We start from the raw sequence: 22,850 nt of genomic DNA, 5'->3' as shown, positions 1-22,850 counted from the left end.
AGAACAGGTGAGCAAAGAGCAGAACAGAAAGGGAGCTAGGGAGAAAGGAGAGCACAAGACGGCAGCAAATAAAAACCTGGAAGACTTAAAATAACTATAAAACACAACGAAATAGGAATTAAACCACTAAGACTTTAAAAACATGGAGCAAAGTAAAAGTAAACACTCAAAAGAAAACATAACAGAACCAAGACTAAGAAAGTAAACAAAGAACACAAAAAATAACAATTAAACCATAAAAAAACTCTAAAACAAACAGGAAAGCAAAACTGAACATCCAAAAGAAAAAAACATAACAGAAACAGAAACCTAACAGGTCCTCTAACCACAACTCAACCCTGCCAAATTCAGATAAATGCATGGATTACACAATATTACAAATCTGTAATTACACAAATATATACTTACTTTGTAAGAAAATCAATAACTCAATCAATCAGTCAATTAACCAATCACTTTAAAACAATCCTTTGATCATAAGCTTCCTCTGACCTTTGCCCCCCTGGTCTTTCCTCCTCCACTGCTGTCCATGCGGGAGCGCGCCCCATCCCACTGTTGCGCGCTCCCGCGGTCGAGTGTTTTGTGTAAGTGTGTGTGTGGTGGGGGTGGGGGGGTGCATGTGTGTGTTGTGGGTTAAACGCCGCTGCTGCGGTGCAGAGTGAATGAAGATGGCGATGAGAGCAGCGCTGCGGTGTCTCTCTGGAAACTTTCCTCCCAGGCTGTGCAGACTCTCGCCCCCAGCGCTGGTTCCAGCCACTCGGCTGCTCTACGGGAACAGGAGCGGCTGCTGGCGGACTTTCAGCACCACTTCGGTCCACTGCAAAGGTAAAGAAAAGCAAAGCAAAACAAGGGAGCAGGGATGGACCCAACTCTCCATGCGGACAGACAGCTTATTTTAATCAGCTACTAAAACAGGAAAATAAATAATGATGTCAGTGTTTGTGGAACGCAGAAATACAAGACCATCTAGGTATTTGATTACTTTACTTTTTTTTTTATTATTATTTATCCCGTGACTATAAGCACGTGTTGCATATGCCTTATGTCATTAACCACGAGCTTCCAATTAGGCTGTTGAGTGCAAACCCATGTGCACCAATATGCAAACATCTCCATGCTGGAGTTATGCCTTATGAAGGCAGAATAAGGTATTTACATTGATTTATTTGTATCACATGATTTTATTCATGCTTCAGCATCTAGCACCATCCCAGAATCTGGTTTAAACCTGTATGTTTCTGCATGATCTGATGCAGGCACTGGAAATTGTTGAGGCATAAAAAGCCTGCTTGGGGCATTGTAGGGCTGACAGCATGGGCTTGGAAATACAATGCTTCAGCGCACTGTGAATAAGGACTGTGGACACAAGTTGTTTTTGCATCTGCAGAGGCCTTTTCCTAAATGCACCTGCAGAAAAGCTCACCATGCTGCATGATGTTTACTGCATAATTATATATATATATATATATATATATATATATATATATATATATATATATATATATATATAGATAGATAGATAGATAGATAGATAGATAGATAGATAGGTGTGTGTGCATAAAGCTCCTCAGAATGTATTTTTGTTTTTCCTGTATGAATAATCAGCTTTATTTTTACTCTTCACAAAACCCTTTTTAAACATGCAATAATTTTTTCTCATTAGCCCTCAAGTTTACTGAGAAGCATGAGTGGGTGCTGGTAGAGAGTGGAATCAGCACTGTGGGTATCAGCAACTACGCTCAGGTTTGTTTTTTTTATTCCGTCATTCCACTAATCTTTCATTTATGGGACTCTTTGTTCTGACTTTCCTGGTGGCAATCTAAAAGGTGTTTAGTGCTGCACTTTGCTCTCAGCAGAGCCACGGTATCGGGGTACTTTACTGCTTTATGACTATTCTTTGGGATGATTGATTACCACCAAGCAGCAAAAGTAGGTGCCTCATTTTAAGAATAGATACAGATTTTTTTAGGAGATGATCAGCAAGCAGGAGTGAAATGCACCCAGTTAACTATACTTTACAGGTTTTGAAGAAGTTTTTGAAAGGGGCAATCTGCCTAAGTAATTAAAAGCATGTCCTAAATGTGTGTGTGTATATATATATATATATATATATATATATATATATATATATATATATATATATATATATATATATATATATATATATATAATTTTTTTTTCTCTACTTGTAAAATATTATGTCTGGTGGACAGCTAATAATGTTTCTCACAAAGAACGCACCACCATGAACACCTCCACCAGCTGTGTGTAATTATTATGTTTTGGGTCTATATAATTTACACTTTTGTGACATTATTTCTTAAGTGTTGGGGACAATGTATAATTATTTTAAGTGTTCTACAAATAAAAATCTAAAGAGCTGTTTGTGAACCTATTTCGCTCCATTGAATCTGTAATTCATATAACTATATTTTGCTGTAATTTTAGATTGCAGTCTTTTGAAGGGTCGGCTGTGTCTGCTTCAGTTATTTTGGAAAGTTTGTGAACATCGATTTTTAAGATTTTCATATTGCATATTTGTGAAGTCTACCCCTCACCATTCAATTCTGGTTCTCTCCAACATATGTAAACGCTGGAAATTCATTAAAGGTCTGTTTATGTGTTTAGGGTTATAGTCCTTTGCCGTTTCTAACCGGTTTACTACTTTGGTTTTCCAGTATTACCCTCCTTCTAACAGCTCTGTCAATTCCTTGCTCATGTAAAAACACAAAAACATTTTCATACCATGATGCTGTATGAGGTGCCCCCAGGGACATAAATCAGAATTAACTTGCATATACACATATGAAATTACACTCTTCCATATAATATACTGAAAACCTCACACAAACACTAGTAAAAAGCTCTCGCATAAACTAGTGAAAACATTGACCTCTTATATAATCTACTCAAAAGCTCTCATACAAAGTAGTGAGAACTGTTCATAACTGGTGAAAAGCTTTAGCTTTCATACACACTACTAGAAAGCTTTCATATACACTATTAAAAAGCTCTCATATACACTACTAGAACGCTCTCATATACACTACTAGAACGCTCTCATATACACTAATAGAAAGCTCTCATATACACTATTAGAACGCTCTCATATACACTATTAGAAAGCTCTCATATACACTATTAGAACGCTCTCATATACACTATTAGAAAGCTCTCATATACACTACTAGAAAGCTCTCATATACACTATTAGAACGCTCTCATATACACTATTAGAAAGCTCTCATATACACTATTAGAACGCTCTCATATACACTATTAGAAAGCTCTCATATACACTACTAGAAAGCTCTCATATACACTACTAGAACGCTCTCATATACACTATTAGAAAGCTCTCATATACACTACTAGAAAGCTCTCATATACACTATTAGAACGCTCTCATATACACTATTAGAAAGCTCTCATATACACTATTAGAACGCTCTCATATACACTATTAGAACGCTCTCATATACACTATTAGAACGCTCTCATATACACTACTAGAAAGCTCTCATATACACTATTAGAACGCTCTCATATACACTATTAGAACGCTCTCATATACACTATTAGAACGCTCTCATATACACTACTAGAAAGCTCTCATATACACTACTAGAACGCTCTCATACACACTACTGAAAAGCTATTAGCGGATTTCAGTTGAAACGGAAGGTGTTTCAGTGAAACAGGAAGGACCGTCATTACACCGGAAGTTGTTTTAAACGGAGGTCATTCTGGCTAGCTCCGTACATTTTGTGCTATCTCCGGCCGAAATTGTATCAAATAAAATTATTGATTCATGCTCAGCTATCCGCTAAACAACTCACAGAAGCATGGGCATTACTCGACTTTATTTTTTATGTTTTTGCTTCAACAGAGATCCTTTTCCGGTGTTGTGCGAGATTCTGTTCCCATGTGAAAATCTGTTCCACCTGTGTCGGGAGCGCGCCGCGCATTGCAGCCACATAAGCGGATCTGATCATTTCCCAGGCCTTTCGGATCATTTCTTGGTTAAATAAAAAGTCGTAAAATTATACAAGGTTGAGACATTTAGTTTAATCAGCCGCTGTTGTTTACAAAATTGTAAAATAAAAAAAATAAATGCGGTTTTCTTATGCTGTTTTGTGTTGTTATTTTAAACGCCAAGAGAATCAGTCTCTTTCCAAGTTTTTTCACTTCAGCCTGACAGAAATAAAAGTCAAGTCACCAAATACCAAATTTGTATTTATAATTTTTTATTACTGATATAAGATGATGGGAAGTGCCTGATAGCAGTTCCATAATATGGAAACAAATTAATTTAGCTGCAAATCTTAAACTGTGTTTATTCCTCTCTTTATCAACAACAAACCATCTGGATTCGGTGATATTTGAGCAATGTTTGCCTAAATTAAAGGAGGGGGACCATATATTTTAGCTTTCTAATAGTGTGTATGAAAGCTTTCCAGTAGTGTGTTTGAGAGCTTTCTAGTAGCGTGTATGAGAGCGTTCTAGTAGTGTATATGAGAGCGTTCTAATAGTGTATATGAGAGCTTTCTAGTAGTGTATATGAGAGCGTTCTAATAGTGTATATGAGAGCGTTCTAATAGTGTATATGAGAGCGTTCTAATAGTGTATATGAGAGCGTTTTAATAGTGTATATGAGAGCTTTCTAATAGTGTATATGAGAGCGTTCTAGTAGTGTATATGAGAGCATTCTAGTAGTGTATATGAGAGCTTTTTAATAGTGTATATGAAAGCTTTCTAGTAGTGTGTATGAAAGGTAAAGCTTTTTCACCAGTTTATATGAACAGTTCTCACTACTTTGTATGAGAGCTTTTGAGTAGATTATATAAGAGGTAAATGTTTTCACTAGTTTATGTGAGAGCTTTTTACTAGTGTTTGTGTGAGGTTTTCAGTATATTATATGGAAGAGTGTAATTAATATATGTATATGCAAGTTAATTCTGATTTATGTCCCTGGGGGCACCTCATAATGCTGTCTCCAGTATCTTTCAGGAGATAGTGTGTTGCATGGAGATGGAGTGAAGCCTAAATGTAGGTTCAGAGCTGTGGCATACTGGTTTCACTGGGTTTTATTTAAGGACAAACCCTCAGTTTTCAGAACTGCATTTAAAAAGAGGAAAATGTTCTCCTTGTCACCATTAAATGTTATTTTATTTTCATCGTGAGAAATAAATCCTTATAAAATGCATTGAGGTATGTGTTTGTAATATCACAAAATTAGAAATTTGTAAAATAAAATAATAATTTATCCTCGTATATCCACTGGATAGCCAGCAACCCGGCGCAACGCGTTTACAACTAATAACTAATAAAATTCCACCGGTAAAATGTTTACCAATATAGACATGTTAGACATCGTTGGAAAGCTTAGATTCTCCCCAATACAACCACCTAGTTGATTTTATGGACACAGTGAGTGCCAAAGCACAATTAACACAGATATAGCTGCATGTCAAAATGTAAACATGACAAAGCAGCTACAACTACCGGTACATACATTTGATAATATGTATGTGTCAGGATTTGGTTGTGGTTTGAGGACCCGGAGGCAGAGGCGAGTTTCTTGATGATTTAATGAACTGTTAACAGACAACAAAGGCAGGAATCGAAAAATCCAAAAGGTCAAACATGAAAAAAGTCAAACAAACCAGAAACCATAGAGACATCAGGGGAAAAAAACAATCTCGATGAGAAAGACTCAGAGAGATGGAGTTGGAGGAAGTTAAATGAGGAATCAGAACTGAGGAAGTGCACAAAGTGTGTATTTATGGGAGACTGAACAAAGAGAGGACTAACGAGCAGATTGGGAGCAGGTGTGAACAGAGCAGACAGGAAAGGAGCTAGTGAAAAATGAGAACACAAGAGGGCAGCAGAGGACAACAAATAAAAAACAACCAGAAAACACAACAAAATAAGAATTAAAACACTAAAACTAGAAAACATGGAGCAAAGTAAAACTGAATATTCAAAAGAAAAATATAACAGAACCAAGACTGTGACAGTATGTAGTTTTATAAATCCAATCTTCCATTGTTTGTACTCCATTTGTCCATAAGGGTCCACAGATTAAAAGTAATCCAGCATATTCGTAATAAAAATATTCCATGATGAGAAAATCGCCCATAACATCTGGTTGTTGACATCAGAAAAGTTAGCTGGTCATAGCTAATGCTTAGCATCTAATATTTACTTCCTAATACTTATTTTCTCAATTGTTAGCCCAAAATGTTTGGTATGGTTCTTTACAACGTCTTCTTATCAACAAGACAAAAGTGTCTCTATCTTTTTATGACGCTATTTGAGACAGATATAGTTCCAGAAATGTCACTTCTGGTCACTTCCTGTCAGGCAGTGCCGAACTGATTAGTGCGATATTATGCCTCATAGAGTCCTGCTGTTATTGGTTAGGACCACATGGGCCTTTGTGCTTTGTAGCCAATGAAATAAGGTTTCAAACAAGTATACACATTACGAGGTTATAACAGGCAGATCCGTTTTACCAGCTTTCTTAAGTGTTGAACACACAGCTGCGGATGGATCAATGCACGCAGCTCCAAGCTGAATAATTACAACAGTCCTATTTTTATTTTTTTTTGGACCATTTGGATGCTTATTTAGTTTAATTACAATGCTTAAGGCTGAAAAATTAAATAAAATACAGCTCAGAAAAGGCACTTGGGCTTATTTTAGCTTGAGAAGCTAAAATATAGATTTTAATGTTATTTTAGGTGTACAAATTTTACATTTTGTTATATACACTGATTCTGAAAAGAAGTGGAAAATACTTCATAAATGTTTTGTGACCATCAAAATGCTTTGGTTTTATTCTATGGGTCAAATAGTAAAGATAAGCATAGTAAAAGCATTTGGCAATTGGCACATTTGGAGAGGTTTGGAGATGCTGATGACACCAAAATGTGAAAGACCCACAGCTCTGGAACTGTTGTAGCTAGAGGTCTGAAATATTCTGCATTTTTGGTTTGCATGATGTAGAAAAAATGTAATACAATTAGACCTTACTTTTCTCAAGCATGTCTTTAGCTTTAGCTTGTTAGCTTTCAAATAATGTATTGCACATGTAATTTTGGCTTACAGCTCCTAAATTATTTGCTTTTCCATTTGAGTATGCAAAATAGGCAAGAATTTCCCAAAATGAGGTGGCTGTTAAACACAATGTCATTTTCCATTGTAGGAAGCCTTAGGCGATGTGGTTTACTGCGGGCTTCCTGAGGTCGGCCAAAGACTTGAACAAATGGGTAAGATCCAGGGATATATTGCACATGTAGTAAGAGTTTATAGTCGTGTGATAAGCTTTATCTTTGTGAATTTGTGTTGCAGATGAGTTTGGTGCCTTGGAAAGTGTAAAGGCTGCCAGTGAGCTGTACTCACCGTTAACAGGGGAAGTGACAGCAATCAATACGGAGCTAGCCGAGAACCCAGGACTTGTCAATAAGTCCTGCTATGCAGACGGTTAGTCTCAATGCTCATTCTGTTATCATTCCTGTAATGTTCTGTAATCATTCCTGAAAAGAAATGTATTTTTTATTTTTTTTCCCAGGATGGCTGATCAAGATGACCATTGAAAAGCCTGAAGAACTTGAAAAGCTCATAGACCAACCTGCTTATGATAAATTTATTAAATCACTGGAAGAATAATAATAATAAAAAAATCTCACTAAGATGACTTGCTATATAACTGAAGTCAAGAATTAGCAGATAGATTTAACTGGAATTCTTTGTGGTATTTTTTTCTTTCTTTTATGAACACTTGAAAGTGTGCTTTATAATTTTAAATACCCTGTAACATTTTCCATGTTAAAGGTACATTTTTTTTTACATCACCAGTAAATCTGAAGGGCTCTTGTGCATAGAATCTGTCAGTATTTTTGCTCTATTTTTAATAGCAGGCAAATGTGTTAAAACACTAGAACGTTATGTTTATAATTCATTGAATAAAACATTTGGAAGTTTTTGAGTATCACTTCATGTGCCATAAATCTCTTGCATTTCCCCTCACATTACATCTTTATAATCATAACAATAATCATCTTTATTTCATTTTTATTATGTTTCACACAGATATACTCACATGAGATCAAAGCTCTACAGGTGCTGACATGGCATACAGCCTGTCTCTGCTTATTATAGTTCTTCACACCTTGACCTTTCCCCTTGGTTAAAGATAGGCTGAGATTGCTTAAACAAGTTTAGCAATGATTAATCTGTGATTCTGAAACCATTGACCAAAGCTGCACTTGGTACTTTTTGTTAGAACTTTTAATAATTGTGCTTAGAAAAAAAAATAAAAAAGTTTCACGAATTTAGACCCTATGATAAAAGAACAGCAGATCTCTTTAGGTTTCTAGATATCGTTTATTAACATATTATAAACTTGATTGCTCTGTAGCTGTCAAAACAGCCTTTACCAACAGAGTAAAGACCCTCAGACCCCCCTCACTAAAACTAAAAGAGTACACCACCACCCTAGTTCTAAAGTCCTTACTCTTAGTCTACAAAACACAGGTTGGCTTAGCACTAAAATACATTACAGACCTGTTAGTGTATCACCCACTCTGTTTCATTGATGTTCATATTCTTGTATCCATAATAACCCTGCTTAAAAATAATACAGATTATTTTTACTATACATTATCTGGAAAATGAGAAAATGTTTTCCCAAGGACATTATAGAGCTTTTCTTTTTTAATATAAAGCTTTTAGTTACATTGGCTATCCCGAGCTATCTCTATAGTTGTGCTGCTATAGGCTTAGACAGTTGGAGGACATAGGGACCACTTTTCATTATTTTGCTTTATTCTATCTTTATTCCCCCATTCTGCTGTTTTTTTTTTTTTATTCAATCCCTAATTTTATGTTCTCTCTGCCTTTCCTTGTCATAGCAATTTCCTCCAGTATGTTTGGTTTTGGCTGTGACATCATCATGTATAGAGGCATTAGCTAGGCTGCTGTCATCAGCAACTTATTATTGATCAAAAAGTTGGACTTGTTTTCAGTGCCTAGTCTTGTTTCTCGCCTTGTCAGCTTTTGCTGTGACTATCAGGGTCAGGTTTACCAAAAGGTGATAGAGGCAATCTCCTGGGGCGCCATCTGCTGGACATGATGCAAACTTGCAGAATTGCAATTGTAATATTCTCAGTGTACTCATCTTTTGAGTTAATTTTTTTTTTTTTTTTTGGCTGTTGCCTTTCAACGTTTTGTCTAACCCTGGTTATTTGAGTGTGGCTTTCAACAGTACAGCTTTATGTTGCTTTTGCTTTTGCATCCAACATGTTTTCATGCAATCTTAAGTTGTTGGTTGTTATAATATTGTTCTATCCTTCCAACATACATGTTTTCTTCAGGTTATTACTTTTATATATATATTTTTTGTGAACATTTAAAATGTTTACAAAGAACCAATCCCTTCTTGGGCACTGACGAAACTAGAGCCGGCCCTAAACAGAATTCCACAAAAATGTAGAAGTCATTTTTACCCCCTATTTAGCTACCTCCGTGTATCATTAACCCTGCACATGCTTGAGGAAATGGGTCATTATATTCTAAAATTTTCAGATCAGTTGTATAAAACAGTCAAAGAATATGTCTTAAAAAACAAACTTGACAAAATAATCCTCCCAAGTTTCCCTCAACTCAGATAGGTCAACTGATGCAGCAATCGACCCACTTCATGACTGCAGGATAATTGGTTTTGGTCGTGAAAAGGAGTAATTTTTTATGGAAAAATTATTATCTATGGAAATTATACAGGATGTGACAGCTACATCATTTTTATTTAAAATTATAGATATTAAATTTAATTATTTTTTAAATTAAAATTTTGAGGATATGAGATGGCAGAAAGGAGTTGTGCTGTGATGACTGCTGAAGCCACGAGAGTTAGAACATACTGTACGACGATTGAACCTCTGTTTTTTATGGCTAAATAAGAAATATAAAGCTAAAATACCTGTTTTATTGATTGACTGACATTCAGTGAGACAGAAATTGGTTTCAGTGAAATTTTTCAAAGTCAGGTGCTCAAGATTTTGTCAACTATTTTGCTGCTATTGTTGCTGAATGCTAAATATCGTTTCATTTAGACCTCTGAAAAAGGCGACCACCTCCCCTGATGCAGTCTAGGTAGCTGTAGTGGATGTAAAGTTCACTAAGGAAAACGATTTAGCCACACTTAGTTTTTGTTCAGATACTTTTAAAGAATGCCAAGGCTTCTTAGGTATGGTTGAGACAATGTCTGGTCTATTTCTCTCAGTGATTCCATGTTTGCAGGCTGTTGCTTATTTTCCATAATGAAATACCTAAATAATTCACTCTGTTTTGGACAGCCTGGGATCTTTAATGTGGTAATTTGTTTCTGTCAGGAATCAAGACAGAAACATGGGCTACACATTACACCAAAGGATTTCTGAACAGTTCTGAAAATAAGATTTAAAAAAAAAAAAATTCTAAAGTTTAGCTTCTCAACTGTTGAGGCTAAACAGAGGTTAAGATTTTTATCTTTTTTTATCTTTCAGATAACAAAGAGAGATGAATAAGAAAATCTTTTAGTTTGAATATTGAATTAAAAAAAGATTGATAGTGTATAAAAGAAACTTAAGACCTTATTTATCTTTGTTGAAATTGACTACTTTAAATTAACATTATCGATGAGAACACTCCAGTCTGGTAGAATGTGATAAATGCACCTTAAGTTGGTTACCATCTACCAAAAAAAAAAGAAGAAAAAGACTACTTTAAATTGATTAAAATTAAAGACCACTATTTGATTTGCTATGAGTCTTGTAAGGAGGATAAGAACTGATGTCCCCCTTTCATGTGTTTTGATAGAGAAAAATATATGTTTTCTTTTTTAAAGCAATACAGGGAATTGTAACTCATTCATGAACTGAATTTGTTAAAACAGAATAAGGCTCAGGGCACGATGCGAAAATAAAATCAGAATTGAAATAACACAGGTTTTGACAGGAATAGAAATTAAGAAATGTATTTCAGTATGTGTAGTAAATTTAAGTATCTTTTAGTGGTGATGTGGTGAACGCTCTTGAATGCATCTACTCTTTGATGACCCATCTGATCTGCCATTGGCTGGTTTTACCTTATGTCATCACGCACCGCCTTTCAACTTCCTTTTTCCCTTCGGCCATTTTCCTCCCTCATAGGTACGAAAATTTATTCTGTCAGTTTTTCATACAATCTATCCTAATCCTGTTTTCTGAAAGAGAGTCTGACAAATCTGTTTACCGATTGAAATAGTGCGGATTTCGACCTTTAAGTTGATATAGGTATTGACATGACTTTGTGCCTAGATGAGTCAAAAACAATGTGTTTAGCTCAACCAATGGGTCCATCAGTAGCCGTTAGCATTGCCTATGTAATTCCTCTGTTATATTTTAAATGTAACATTTGAGGTTAACATAAGGTAAACGATACGTTAAATGTGAAAATGGTATATCGCGTGGACAAGCGAACTCTTAAGATAAATGTAACATTACTTTGCTGGACCTAGTTTAAATGCTATCTCTTTAGCACTTAGTCTCGTACAGCATGCCGGTGTGAATTTGTGCTGATCTCCGTGTGTTGCAGGGAACTAGCCAACCATGGCCCCCAGCCGGAATGGAATGATCCTGAACCCTCATTTCCACAAAGATTGGCAGAAACGTGTCCGTACCTGGTTCAACCAGCCTGCCAGGAAGGTCCGCAGGTGAGTCAGAAGGGGACACATGTGAACGGAGCATCCAAAGATGTGCTAATATGTAGGAAAATATTTGCGGCAGAGCAAGGCTTGTCTGCAATTCGAGTTTCACAGCTCCTGATTTATTAGGTTATTCATTTATTTGCTAACTGGAAGCAGGTTTTTAATTGGACAGTGGTTGTGGAGAGAATTCCAGATGTGGGATATCTGCTATGGAAATGAATATTTAAGCTCATCACAGTAGAACAGTCCCCTACTAAAACATCTGTTTTGTTTGAACTATAATCCAGCCATTTTGTTCCCACACGTATGTTTCCTCATCTGCTGAATGTGCAAATTCTACATTAAACTTAAACAGGTTAAGATGCATTTGTATTTTTGCCTAATTGAGACATGAGCTGTTATGGGTTCACATGATCCTGTTGTATTATTTATTGGCTGCTGTCCTGACTAATGATGACCATCAAATAACTTCCGAGTATTTGTATTAGAAATACTTAGGTTAAAATGTGCAATATTAACACTTACAAATCTTATTGTTTCCTAGTTATGAGTTATTCTTGTATCATCTTCCTATCTGTGCTGACTTTAGTTGACCTATCATAGGCTATTGTATTATTGTTTTGGTCTTAATCTGGTTCTGATCTGAGCTACATTACCCAAATGTATGCATGTACAATATACTGAGTACTTAAACCTTTAAAAGGACCAATGATTTTCAAACATTCGAAATTGGCTTTTTAAAATTACTTTCACAATTTTGTTGGTAGTGCAGAATCAGGCCATACAGGGAAAAGCAGAGAAAACATGTAGTGTTGGTCTCTATTTGTTAAGCTAGCAATAATTACATTTTATCATGAACCTGTCTTAAGCGTTTGTCAAGTGCTGGAGGGACTGAGTGTGGTTGATGGCAATTTTTTTAAAATAATAAAAATAACCCTCTCTCCTTGTTCAACTTAATTGTCAAATAGTAGTTTACAGATTTGCAGCCTTTCCTTTGCCTTAACTAAATAGTTTAAGACTTTAAATATGGCTTGACCTCAAATAGTGCAAACTTGTAGTTGTAGATCCCTAAAATGTTCTCAGTCTGTCATCCCTGATATGGATATGTGGATAAAATACAAAGGGTTTTGATTTATTACTATAATGGAATGTGCTTTTCATTCCCAGGCGAAAGGCTCGCCAGACCAAAGCCCGTCGCATCGCTCCTCGTCCTGTTGCTGGACCACTGAGACCACAGGTTAGATGTCCTACGATCAGATATCACACCAAGGTCCGTGCCGGTCGTGGGTTCACCCTGGAGGAGCTCAAGGTAACGCTTTAAAAACTATTTAGACTGCCATCTTTATGTGTTTGCTGTACTGTGCAATATTCTTTAGAAGCTCAGAACCTGCCTACAACACAGCTCTAGTTTTATTAGCTGCATGACCAGTCGACAGCTCTATACCCAAGTGGAACTTTGTTCTGAAGTTATGAAAGTAAAATTCCTTGTTTTAAAGTGTTAGTGTGTTTAAAAGTTGGAAGAAAGGGGAGCTGTCTGAGGTTATTTGGAAACGAGCCTTGTAAACTGGAAAATTTTTTGGATATCTTCCATTCCTGCCCTTTTTTAACAGACAATAAAAAGCATTTTAGGGAATGGAGTTATCAATTTGTTTTAGATATAAGCTGGTGTTTTTTTTAGCCCTGCCCCTTCTGGTTCATAGCCCTGCATGGGTTAAATGTTTATCTGCTAAAGCACTCATTAAGATGATTCCTGCTCAACAAAGCTCATTATCAGCCATCAATGGAAAACAAAGTGTGCTGCAGCAGGGAAACATTTTAAAAATGCCAGTTGGGATGCGTTCAGGACCACAGTTACAAACACTGATGTAAAAAATCCAAATTGTCAGTTTTGCTTGGGCAGGTTAAAATTTGTTTGTATACTGGGAAGATATCCTGATACCATCTAATCTATATCAAAAGTATTCCTCTGTTTCTGTTAAAGTTGTTGTGACAAAATATACCACATTTCTCCCATGTAGTTCATCCGCTGGAGGAATTCTCAGTCTTTCAACCATGTGCATAGTATGATATATTTAACTTGAAACACCTGTTTTACACACAAATTTTTGACTAGTGATCATGATCGATGCATTAATCGGTCATGATGGGGAAGTGGCGGCCTAGTGGTTAAGCCATTCCGCTTGGAATCAAAAGGTTCTGAGTTTAAACCCCACTCCCACAGACAGCAGAGACCCTTAACCCCACATAGCTTCCGCGGCACCCCACGATGGCAGCCCACTGCTCCCCAAGGGGATGGGTTAAATGCAGACTTCCATTTGTTGCTCTGTACTTGTCACAGTGTAATGACTATAAAAGCTGGAAAAAGGCACAAAAAAAAAAGTAAAATGGTGCTGTTGCAGTCAGGTGATGACACATCTCCGGAATCTCTGTATTTTCTTGATGAAAATCTTGAACCCCTATCTGATGACTGCTGCTGCTCTAAGTGAATTGGTTTTGGTCTGAGCATTGGTAGAAGGGCTTACTCAAGATGTTTAATCAGTTTGCTCTTTTTAAAGGCTGCTGGAATCCACAAAAAGACAGCCCGCACCATTGGCATTGCTGTTGACCCCCGGCGCCGTAACAGATCCACAGAATCTCTCCAGGCCAACGTGCAGCGCCTGAAGGAGTACCGCTCCAAGCTCATCCTGTTCCCCAGAAAGGCATCTGCACCCAAGAAGGGAGACAGCTCTGTAAGTGTTTTTATTTGTTGCCACCTAGTTGCTTTGGTCAGGGCACTGTTATGTATCCTCTCCTCATAACTGGGTTCTAATGTTCTAAAAATTATACTACTGTGATTTAAATGTTAAAAATGGGCTTTATAACGTGAACCCATCAGTTGGTTTCCCCTTATCATTATTTAACTGTATTGATGATTTCTTTTCAGGAGGAGGAACTGAAGATGGCCACTCAGCTCTCTGGTCCAGTTATGCCCATCAAAATGGTAAGGCCCAATTGTGTATTATGTATATTGTGTGTATTATTTCTAGCTGGAAAATAATCTTAAGTCATAGACGGTGTCACTTTAAAATGTTTTCTCCTAATAACTGGATGGCTGTTATGCCAGCTTTAGCATGCAGCAGTCTAATGATGACAAATCTCCGGAATCTCTGTACCGCTTTGATGAAACATTTGAACCCTATATCTGAGGACTGCCCTTTAGGTTCAGTTGGATGCTGATCCTATACAATAAATTAAATTACTCATATCCCCACCCCCTTTTTTTGTTTTTCTTTTTTTTTATTCAGGTCTACAAGAAAGAGAAGGCCCGTGTTATCTCTGAGGATGAGAAGAAATTCAAGGCTTTTGCCAGCCTGCGTATGGCCCGAGCCAACGCTCGTCTTTTTGGCATTCGTGCCAAGAGGGCCAAAGAGGCAGCCGAGCAGGATGTGGAGAAGAAAAAGTGAAGATAGTAACTATGGAACTTTGCAAAATAAAGTCTTTAAAAAGAGAGATGCGAGATTTTTGTGTTTATTTTAACATGGGAACCCTTTGCATGCTTTTGGTTAAGTCGGACGTGAGGACACTGATATATAAAGCCCCTAAAGCACATAGTCGTTTTGACCATAACAAAATAGCTTTAAGAATAAAATTTTATTAACATATTTCTACATCTTGTTGAACAGGATGATTTTTAAAAATAAGTATTTTTCAATTAAAGCATTTTGACTACCAGGTGTGAAATGAGACTACCCTATGGATCAGCAGTGAATCTTCATTGAAATGGCAGCGATCTAATACAGCTTGATGTAATCCAGCAGTAGGGGGCACAATTGTTCCAGAAAAGTTGTGATTTTAATCCAACTGTCATTTAGTTTAGAAAGGATTTTCATTCTCCCAAGTTTGAATGAGTTAACATATAATGAAACTAAACTTTGCAAGAATACTGTTTGCAAATGGAGCTTGGTTTTTATGGGTTGTTTTTGTTTGAGCTGGTAGAAAAATAGAAATGTCCTCCACCTGACTGCACACTAAGGCTCTGTTCGAAAACCTAGGACGGGTCCTCCAAGGACGCGGTCTACCTAGACTGGATCCTTCGAAGTCCTTGAAAATAAGGAGACCGGAAGAGTTTTGGCTGTAAATTCGACCAGGTCTACCCTTTGGCGGGTTTTACTGCCGTATGCTCTGTTGCTTAGCAACCGTGAACGTTGACACACAAAGCAGGAAAAGAATGAATACAGAAGTTTTCAAAACTGTTTATTTCTTTTTTATTGTGAAGTGAACAAAGACTACACTCACAAGAATCCAGAGTGGAATAAATGTTCCAACCATCTGGAGCAGGAACAAATAAAATCAAATGTAGTGATATAAACCTTAGTCAGTTAAATAAAATGCTGCTGTCATTCTGCACATCTCTGATGTTGCTGCTATTTTCAAATATCCATGACTGTAAAAATGTCCATAGCTGCATATTGGTTATTTATTCCCCAGTTTTATATTGTTAAAACACTTTACAGTATTTCATTGTTTATATTTTAACTCTTCCCTATTATGTTATTCTTATACATTTTATACTTTATTACATTTGTGTGACCATTTTCAATAATCTTTCTGCTGCTGTAAATTTTCCCATTGTGGGAAAATAAAGAGATTTTCTATTCTATTCTATAAAAGGGGTAGAACGATATAAGTAAATCTAAAGAATATATGTATAAAAAATATATCTGCAAAATCTCTAATATTCAACAACAAAAAATAGGAAGTTAAGCATATTGTGCAAAATAGCAATAAAAAGATAAAAATCCTATCAGATTTATAGTCCCCACCCTGCAAATATATTAGAATCTGTCCTTAAATTCCAGCCAAACCCATTTACACAGTAACAGATTAAAACCTTTAGATAAACCAAACATTACCGCCACATATCTGACTCAATAACCATTAAAACAACTTTTTTCATTCATTTCAGACGGAACTATTCACAGAGTGGATTATATTAAACTGAACTTCCAATTTTCACCACTGTTCGGCGCCAAGTAACCTTTCCTCTGATCACGGCTTGCGTGGTCTCGCAATGAATCCTGGGTATCCAAGAATACCGAGGATACATCGGACCCGTCCTTCAAATTGGGCAAAAAGAAGGACGCATTTTAAGGCCGCATAACGAGGACTCTTGGAATCCGACCAGACCTCGGCGCCGCGCTATGACGTAATCGGCCTTCGAATCCGGTCTTCTAAGGATGCGTCCTAGGTTTTCGAACAGAGCATAAAAGTATTTTTAACTGACTACATGCTAATAGATAATGTAGAGAACAAGGAAGGTGGGCTTTTGAAAAATGCCTCAAGTGGACTTTGTTGCTCTGCAGCAAATAAGCTAATTAGTAATTGGCAAACTAATGGACTTACACAACACAGATGCTTCTAAATATGTAAACATTAAGAGATTGTTTCTAACATGTTAGGATAAATTAAAAGGACTGAGGTGCATGGAATCACCTTTACAGGAGGGTGATTTGCTCCAAGTAGAGATCTTAAAACAAGATGAAAAACTACTTGCAGGTGAAATTAATCCTTGTTCCTGTTCAGACTAAAACGGTTCAAATGCTCAACATATTTTGAATTGAAATCAGAGTAAAATTGGTTAAGAACAGTGTTTATACTTGCCGTCTCCAGAATTAAGCAAGTACAGTTTAGGACTTACGGGTCAAATCCCTTAGTGAGATTAGCTTAGCTGTGTTGCTGTTGGCAGAGTGGCTAATAAGAGCAACACATTGGTTTGTTTCTCAGCTGATTGCATACATAAGGATTGGGCGCTGCTCTCTAATGCTTTTGTACAGTTTGCTCTGCCTCATTTATGAAAAGGGTTTGTAAAATTGCCATTATATCCAGTGTTTTACACTTAAACCTAACACCAAATGTTGACAGAGTAAGGTCGCCAAAGGTAGAGCTATGTCAGGGTTCCATGGATATAACCCACATATATTGACCTGTGATCGATCCACAGATGGTAAGTTTCCTCAAATTTGGCAGTTTAAAAGTAAACTAATGTACTTCCTAATGGTTTAATATTTATAGACGAGAAGTCCCTGATCGAACAGAGCCGAGTCTCAATTACTACACAAGAGTCGAACTAATTTGATCATTTTGATCAAAACATTTGCTGCTGTTCATAATTCAGCCAATTTTAGTAGTGTGAGAAACTCCTAACACTAAAATACTTAGTACCAAAATCCTTCCAGTTTCCAAAAATACCTTCACTCAGGGGGGCTGCAGGAAGAGAACCGTCAATAATGACACACCAACACAGACAGAGGGAACTAGATGCCTGTTCCTTTGGGGTTAGTCACAAGCCTCCCTATTAGGGTTTATTTTACATGCAGCTTGGTCAGCAGCACCAAGCCGAGCTGTCAATGCGACCGGGGAGAGGCGGCATGAATTGATAACCCGTGTGTTAACGCCAGTGGACGTCCTGTGAGCTGCTACACTGACAGCAGTAGCAGTAGATGCTTGTTTGAAGCTGTGGCGTAACGGGGCTCAGGTGTGCGCCCCAGAGCAGCTGTTTCTTCCCAAGTCTGAGAGCCCATGTTAAAAGAAGAGGCAGTGAGGGTGAAAAAACTGCCCAAGAGAGCAGATTCTGTGTTTAATTTTGCATTTTGTTGGAGTGATTGGAATAACCTCACAGCCTGCTTTAGATACCTCTTAGAAAAATGTCCCACTGCTACAAGTACAGTAGCAGAAACCTGTAGTTTGTAACATTTAAAACCACACAAAACTCTGAATATGTAAATACATTTGTTAAAAAAATGCAAATATTTTGTATTATTCATTATTAAATCACTTCACATCTATATGCTTTCTTTAAAAAAGTATTTGTCTTAGCCAAACTGGATTGTCTGTTTTAGTCAGATTACCAATGTTATGCAATGTCTGGAAATACATTCATGAAAATAATACATTAGTGGGCGGATTGAGAAAAGGTTAAAGCTCAAACCCAGTTTTGAAACTGAGCATTGTGTAATGTGAACATACAGAAGGTTGAATAAAATTTAAGATCTCAGTGACTATACAGTCATGGCAAAAATATCGACTTGTTTGTGTTTAATTTATTGATATAAAGCAACAAAACCAGTTCTTTACCAGGTTCTACATTTATATCTAAAGTAAAGGACACTAAACCACACAGCAATCTCCCCTGTTTGTTAATATAAAAAAACAGAAATCTAAAGCCTGTCTACAGATTCCCCTTTAGATAATGTGAGCTAGCTGTGTTAATATGCTGGTTGTGGTTTTAACCAAACTGCATCATGGTAAGATGACTCTACTTTATTCTTCCATGTTTAAAAGACATTATCCCAGAAATGTTGCTGTTAATTCAGATCCAAACTTGCAAACACTGGTTGTAAAGACTTTTTAAGTAAACATAGGTACCGTCAGACGAACTGTTTATGTTCCAAGGGCACTATTATTAACATTTACCTTACCTAAACCTGTAGAACATTTTTTTATTGGGATGTAATATTTCTTCAAGCTCACATAATTATTTTATGCTTTTTTTTTTTAGGTTTTGTTGAGCATTTCATGGTGATTCCAATGGGAAGTTTACTCCTCATCAGATTAGTTTTTTTTTTTTTAGCTTATTAAAGGTTTTCCACATGTAAATAGTTAACTGTAGAATGATGGGATTATTTAAAGGGTGTATTATATCCCTATCCCCCTTTTTCCTGGAGTAGGGAACAGCCTCACTGAGCTAAGAAGCTGCTCTCCAGACTTATGGCCTACAACTTATTTTCTCTCCTGTGAATGTTCCTGGATTTGAGAAAATGGGGCAGATCCGTAATATTCCTTTTGCTCCAACATGGAATAACCAACATGTTTCTGCTCATCTCCTCTAATTGATATGATTGATGCAGAATGTTAACACATCCTTTTTTAAACACAGTGCCCTATTTTATACCTGTTTTATGTTAATTTGCATATACTGAGGGAAAAACATGCCACCTGTTCTGAGTTTAAACATTGTGTTCATGTATTACTTTTCTTTTAACTTACGAATTGCTATTAGAAGTTAAGAAAAACTGTCTGTGACATAGTGGAGCAAGACCTTTCTGATATACATAGAAATCAATGGTGATATTTCACAAGATGCAGCTGTTTCTTCACTCACTTGTGGGTTTGGCCGATTATTGGAAGGCAGGTTGATTATATAATAAATAGTTTTTTTTATAAAATATGCTGATGCTGGAGAATTATCTGGTAGGTATTTAAGTCAGAATCTATTATTAAATCTTTTTCAAACAGAGATCAACTTGAAGGGAGACATACAGGGGAAATGACTCCTATTTTATTGATTTTTTTTTCATTGGTCACAACTTTAATGTGTTCAAACGCTTTCCACAGATCATTGTTTGGTTTAGCGCTTTGTGTGAGCTATCAGATGTCATTCTGTGTTGCACTTTCACAGACTCCCCCTCCTCCTTTTATGGGCTCGGGTTAGGAACTGAAATCATCGCTAAAAGCCCACCCTTAAAGAGCGCATCTCACCATTCTCCCCATCTTTCTCTCCGAGCTAAGCGCGCTCCTTCCTCTCTGGTCGAATCAATGAGTTTAAGGGGAGAAAAGAAAAAAACAGTCTATGCTTTTTTATAAGAACGGATTAAACAGGTGCTTTTTTTGGCTTTCAGGAATAACAGAACAACAGCAGGTAGGGAGATTTTCCTCTAAGCTTATTGACCCGTGTTTTCCTATAAAACTGTTGACAGATTGTTGTAATGGAAAGATCCGTCATAAACGATTTTGTTAAAAGAGAATAAAGCTTAGGGCGTTTATTTAGTTCTTGTAATAACCTTGACTAGATCTGTGCTCACAGGACTGTAGATTTTAAGAGTTAATCGATCGGAGATGAATTATTAACTACACGCTCAGGAGCTTTTGCTCACTTAAGTGGATTCTTTTTTCTTTGTTCTTTAAAGCAAAGTTTTTCCTTAAGAGGCGGAGTGGATCGTATTTAAAGCTCCTTATACCCGCTGTCTTTTCTAGATTAAAGTTTTTTGAGCGGTTGTTTTCTTTTTTGTTTCAAAGAGTGGCGTCGCCTCTGTCCTTGGTGCTGAAAGACGAACCTGCTGCTCGTTCGTGTCACTTGCGGTGAATACATTTCGCGCTGTATTCTCTGATTCACTCTTTTTGCACATGTAAACATCAGAAGCACAGCTGCTGCAGGCACTTTTCATAAAATAAAACCTTTGAGTCGTTGTTGTGTATTTTTGTTTGTTAATTAAAAACAAACACTTAAGAAGATCTGGGTTTTTAAATCTGTTTTTTATGTAGTTTGGAGAATGAAAAGCACCGATCCACTCTGCAAATATCTGTTTATATGGGAGTTTGCAGCTTTACATTGCGGGGATTTGAATCATTTCTCATATTGTTAGTATGTATCGATAGAAATGATCCAGACTGACTGCATCTTTCCATTTTTAAAACTGAAATGAACACCAGTACGGTTGGACTTTTTCATGCAGAAAAAAACAAAACAAATATACAAAAAAATCTTTGCAGGAATCTGACCCAGACTTCTAATAACCAACCCTGATACCTTCACAACACTACAGAGGTGAGATGAAATTCTTCCCAAGAGGATAACTCTGACAAGCAGTCATAACAGCTCTGCTTGGTTTACTCCCCTGGGACTCTGCAAGAATCCCTGTATTTGTGACATCTGCACCAAGCCAATAGGGTCCTGTCTCCTGTGAGTGTGCCAAGTCTGCTCTGAGATCCTGCAGCCAGTCACTTGATCTTCTCTTCCCCCTCCTGGGGTTATTACCAACAGCTTCCCATCACACTGCTTTGCTGGGTGCCTGTAGCTCCTCTCATCTTAAGCCATGATGAATGAAGTTCAGGAGGCAACCTCCCCTGCAACCAGCCTGAGCGGCCCTGCTACCTGTGTCTCCAAAGTTGAGCTGCGTGTGTCTTGCAAAGCTCTGCTGGACCGAGACACGCTGAATAAGTCAGACCCCTGTGTCGTACTAATGGTACAGAACAATGGACAGTGGATTGAGGTGAGATTTTCTCTTTTCTCCCCTCTTCTCTTATATTGGTAAAATATGCTACTAAAAGTTTTAAATCAAAATATTGGTGGAACCTAGTCTTACAGAAAACTCATAAAAATGTTTCAAAAGGTTTGCCTTTAAATCAGCCACTCGCTCCAAACACCATCCTTAATTAATAATAATCATAATAGTTACCATAATCAAAAAATAGTGCAATGTATAATAGTATGATCATATTGTATTCAGTTTATATATTAAAACCCCCAGACATAATTAGATCATCTATTTTCTGCAACAGTTAACAACATCGTCCACTTAGCAGACCCCTTAGATTTGCCTTAAATTGCCAATTTAACAGGAAAACGGAGAACCTGCAGACTTCAGATCAGCTTATGTTCAAATAAAGACAGTATTTTCAGTGATGCAAAAGGGCTGACAAAGTTATCTGTTTTTAAACAGTGAAATTGGTGGGCAGTTGTGCTGCTTAACACATAGACTTAATTCGCCAGCTGTATGCAGTGATGGTTTTCCCAAAAACATGAGGCCAGTTGGACTTTACTTTTAAATAAGAGTTTTGTTTCTTGTCCAGATTGTTCAACTTTACAGATTCTGGATGACTATATATATATATATATATATATATATATATATATATATATATATATATATATATATATATATATATATATGTAGATATACTGTATAGCCCTTTACTAATACTTTATAAAAAAGACACAAACAGTTTACTCTCTTCTATAAATAAAACCATATGAAACCTTTGCTGTTTCAGGTCAGCTATGTTTCCAAAATATTTATCTCCAATAAATGTTAGATTCATGAGAAGGGTTGAGAATGATAGTAGCTTTTGGGATTAGATATGATCACCAAAAGGATCTCTATTCATTAAGGATCAGAATAATAAATAAGTAATTTTTTAAAATACTTTTTTCTTTCTAAATTCTCCAGACTCACTCTTTTTCAGTCAAATATTTGGTATCCTTTCATGGGCTTCAAACAATAGTTTGCCAGATTTTTGTCCCATTACTCCTGACAGAACTTCACCATCATGTATATATACTTATATATGTTAATGTGTGTTA

The 22,850-nt window shown here is 36.7% G+C and overlaps 3 protein-coding genes and 2 non-coding genes across 6 annotated transcripts in view; all 5 read left to right on the top strand.

Moving 5' to 3' along the window:
• The first annotated feature begins 611 nt into the window (after window positions 1–611).
• On the top strand, window positions 612–7,999 carry gcshb (glycine cleavage system protein H (aminomethyl carrier), b). Its single transcript, XM_038298680.1, has 5 exons — window positions 612–825; window positions 1,664–1,743; window positions 7,211–7,274; window positions 7,357–7,488; window positions 7,577–7,999. Exons 1-5 carry the CDS (start codon window positions 663–665, stop codon window positions 7,672–7,674), a joined length of 537 nt encoding a protein of 178 aa, XP_038154608.1. The 5' UTR covers window positions 612–662; the 3' UTR covers window positions 7,675–7,999.
• Window positions 8,000–11,057: 3,058 nt separating this feature from the next.
• On the top strand, window positions 11,058–15,220 carry rpl13 (ribosomal protein L13). Its single transcript, XM_038298722.1, has 6 exons — window positions 11,058–11,195; window positions 11,620–11,737; window positions 12,899–13,040; window positions 14,287–14,460; window positions 14,655–14,711; window positions 15,016–15,220. Exons 2-6 carry the CDS (start codon window positions 11,634–11,636, stop codon window positions 15,172–15,174), a joined length of 636 nt encoding a protein of 211 aa, XP_038154650.1. The 5' UTR covers window positions 11,058–11,195; window positions 11,620–11,633; the 3' UTR covers window positions 15,175–15,220.
• Window positions 14,136–14,215, top strand: LOC119792201. Its single transcript, XR_005281955.1, has one exon. It is a non-coding gene; the product is annotated as a small nucleolar RNA MBII-202 (small nucleolar RNA).
• Window positions 14,856–14,937, top strand: LOC119792200. The gene has a single exon (XR_005281954.1). It is a non-coding gene; the product is annotated as a small nucleolar RNA MBII-202 (small nucleolar RNA).
• Window positions 15,221–20,207: 4,987 nt separating the features above from the next.
• The window catches only part of cpne7 (copine VII), a 59,241-nt gene continuing 56,598 nt past the window's right edge, over window positions 20,208–22,850 (top strand). Inside the window, exons 1-2 of one of the 2 annotated variants that reach the window (XM_038298721.1) lie at window positions 20,208–20,408; window positions 21,531–21,759. In XM_038298721.1, coding sequence (XP_038154649.1) covers window positions 21,583–21,759 — 177 coding nt within the window. In that variant the 5' untranslated portion in view covers window positions 20,208–20,408; window positions 21,531–21,582. Of the gene's footprint in view, window positions 20,409–21,259; window positions 21,760–22,850 lie in introns of both variants that reach the window. The other variant, XM_038298720.1, reaches the window with a different exon arrangement.

This window comes from Cyprinodon tularosa, unplaced genomic scaffold, assembly GCF_016077235.1.
Source record: "Cyprinodon tularosa strain WSP-4 unplaced genomic scaffold, ASM1607723v1 ctg412, whole genome shotgun sequence".
NCBI classification, from domain to species: domain Eukaryota; kingdom Metazoa; phylum Chordata; class Actinopteri; order Cyprinodontiformes; family Cyprinodontidae; genus Cyprinodon; species Cyprinodon tularosa.
Note: the sequence above shows the minus strand (reverse complement) of the source record. Positions and strands in the feature narration are given on the sequence as shown.

What these genes read in the sequence shown, in the direction of transcription:
- gcshb (XM_038298680.1), top strand. Translation starts at nt 663, where the DNA reads ATGAAGATGGCGATGAGAGCAGCGCTGCGGTGTCTCTCTGGAAACTTT. An exon ending in CACTTCGGTCCACTGCAAAG is followed by an intron (nt 826 to 1,663) that starts GTAAAGAAAAGC and finishes TTTTCTCATTAG; the next exon opens with CCCTCAAGTTTACTGAGAAG. An exon ending in GTATCAGCAACTACGCTCAG is followed by an intron (nt 1,744 to 7,210) that starts GTTTGTTTTTTT and finishes TTTCCATTGTAG; the next exon opens with GAAGCCTTAGGCGATGTGGT.
- rpl13 (XM_038298722.1), top strand. Translation starts at nt 11,634, where the DNA reads ATGGCCCCCAGCCGGAATGGAATGATCCTGAACCCTCATTTCCACAAA. An exon ending in CCTGCCAGGAAGGTCCGCAG is followed by an intron (nt 11,738 to 12,898) that starts GTGAGTCAGAAG and finishes TTTCATTCCCAG; the next exon opens with GCGAAAGGCTCGCCAGACCA. An exon ending in TCACCCTGGAGGAGCTCAAG is followed by an intron (nt 13,041 to 14,286) that starts GTAACGCTTTAA and finishes CTCTTTTTAAAG; the next exon opens with GCTGCTGGAATCCACAAAAA.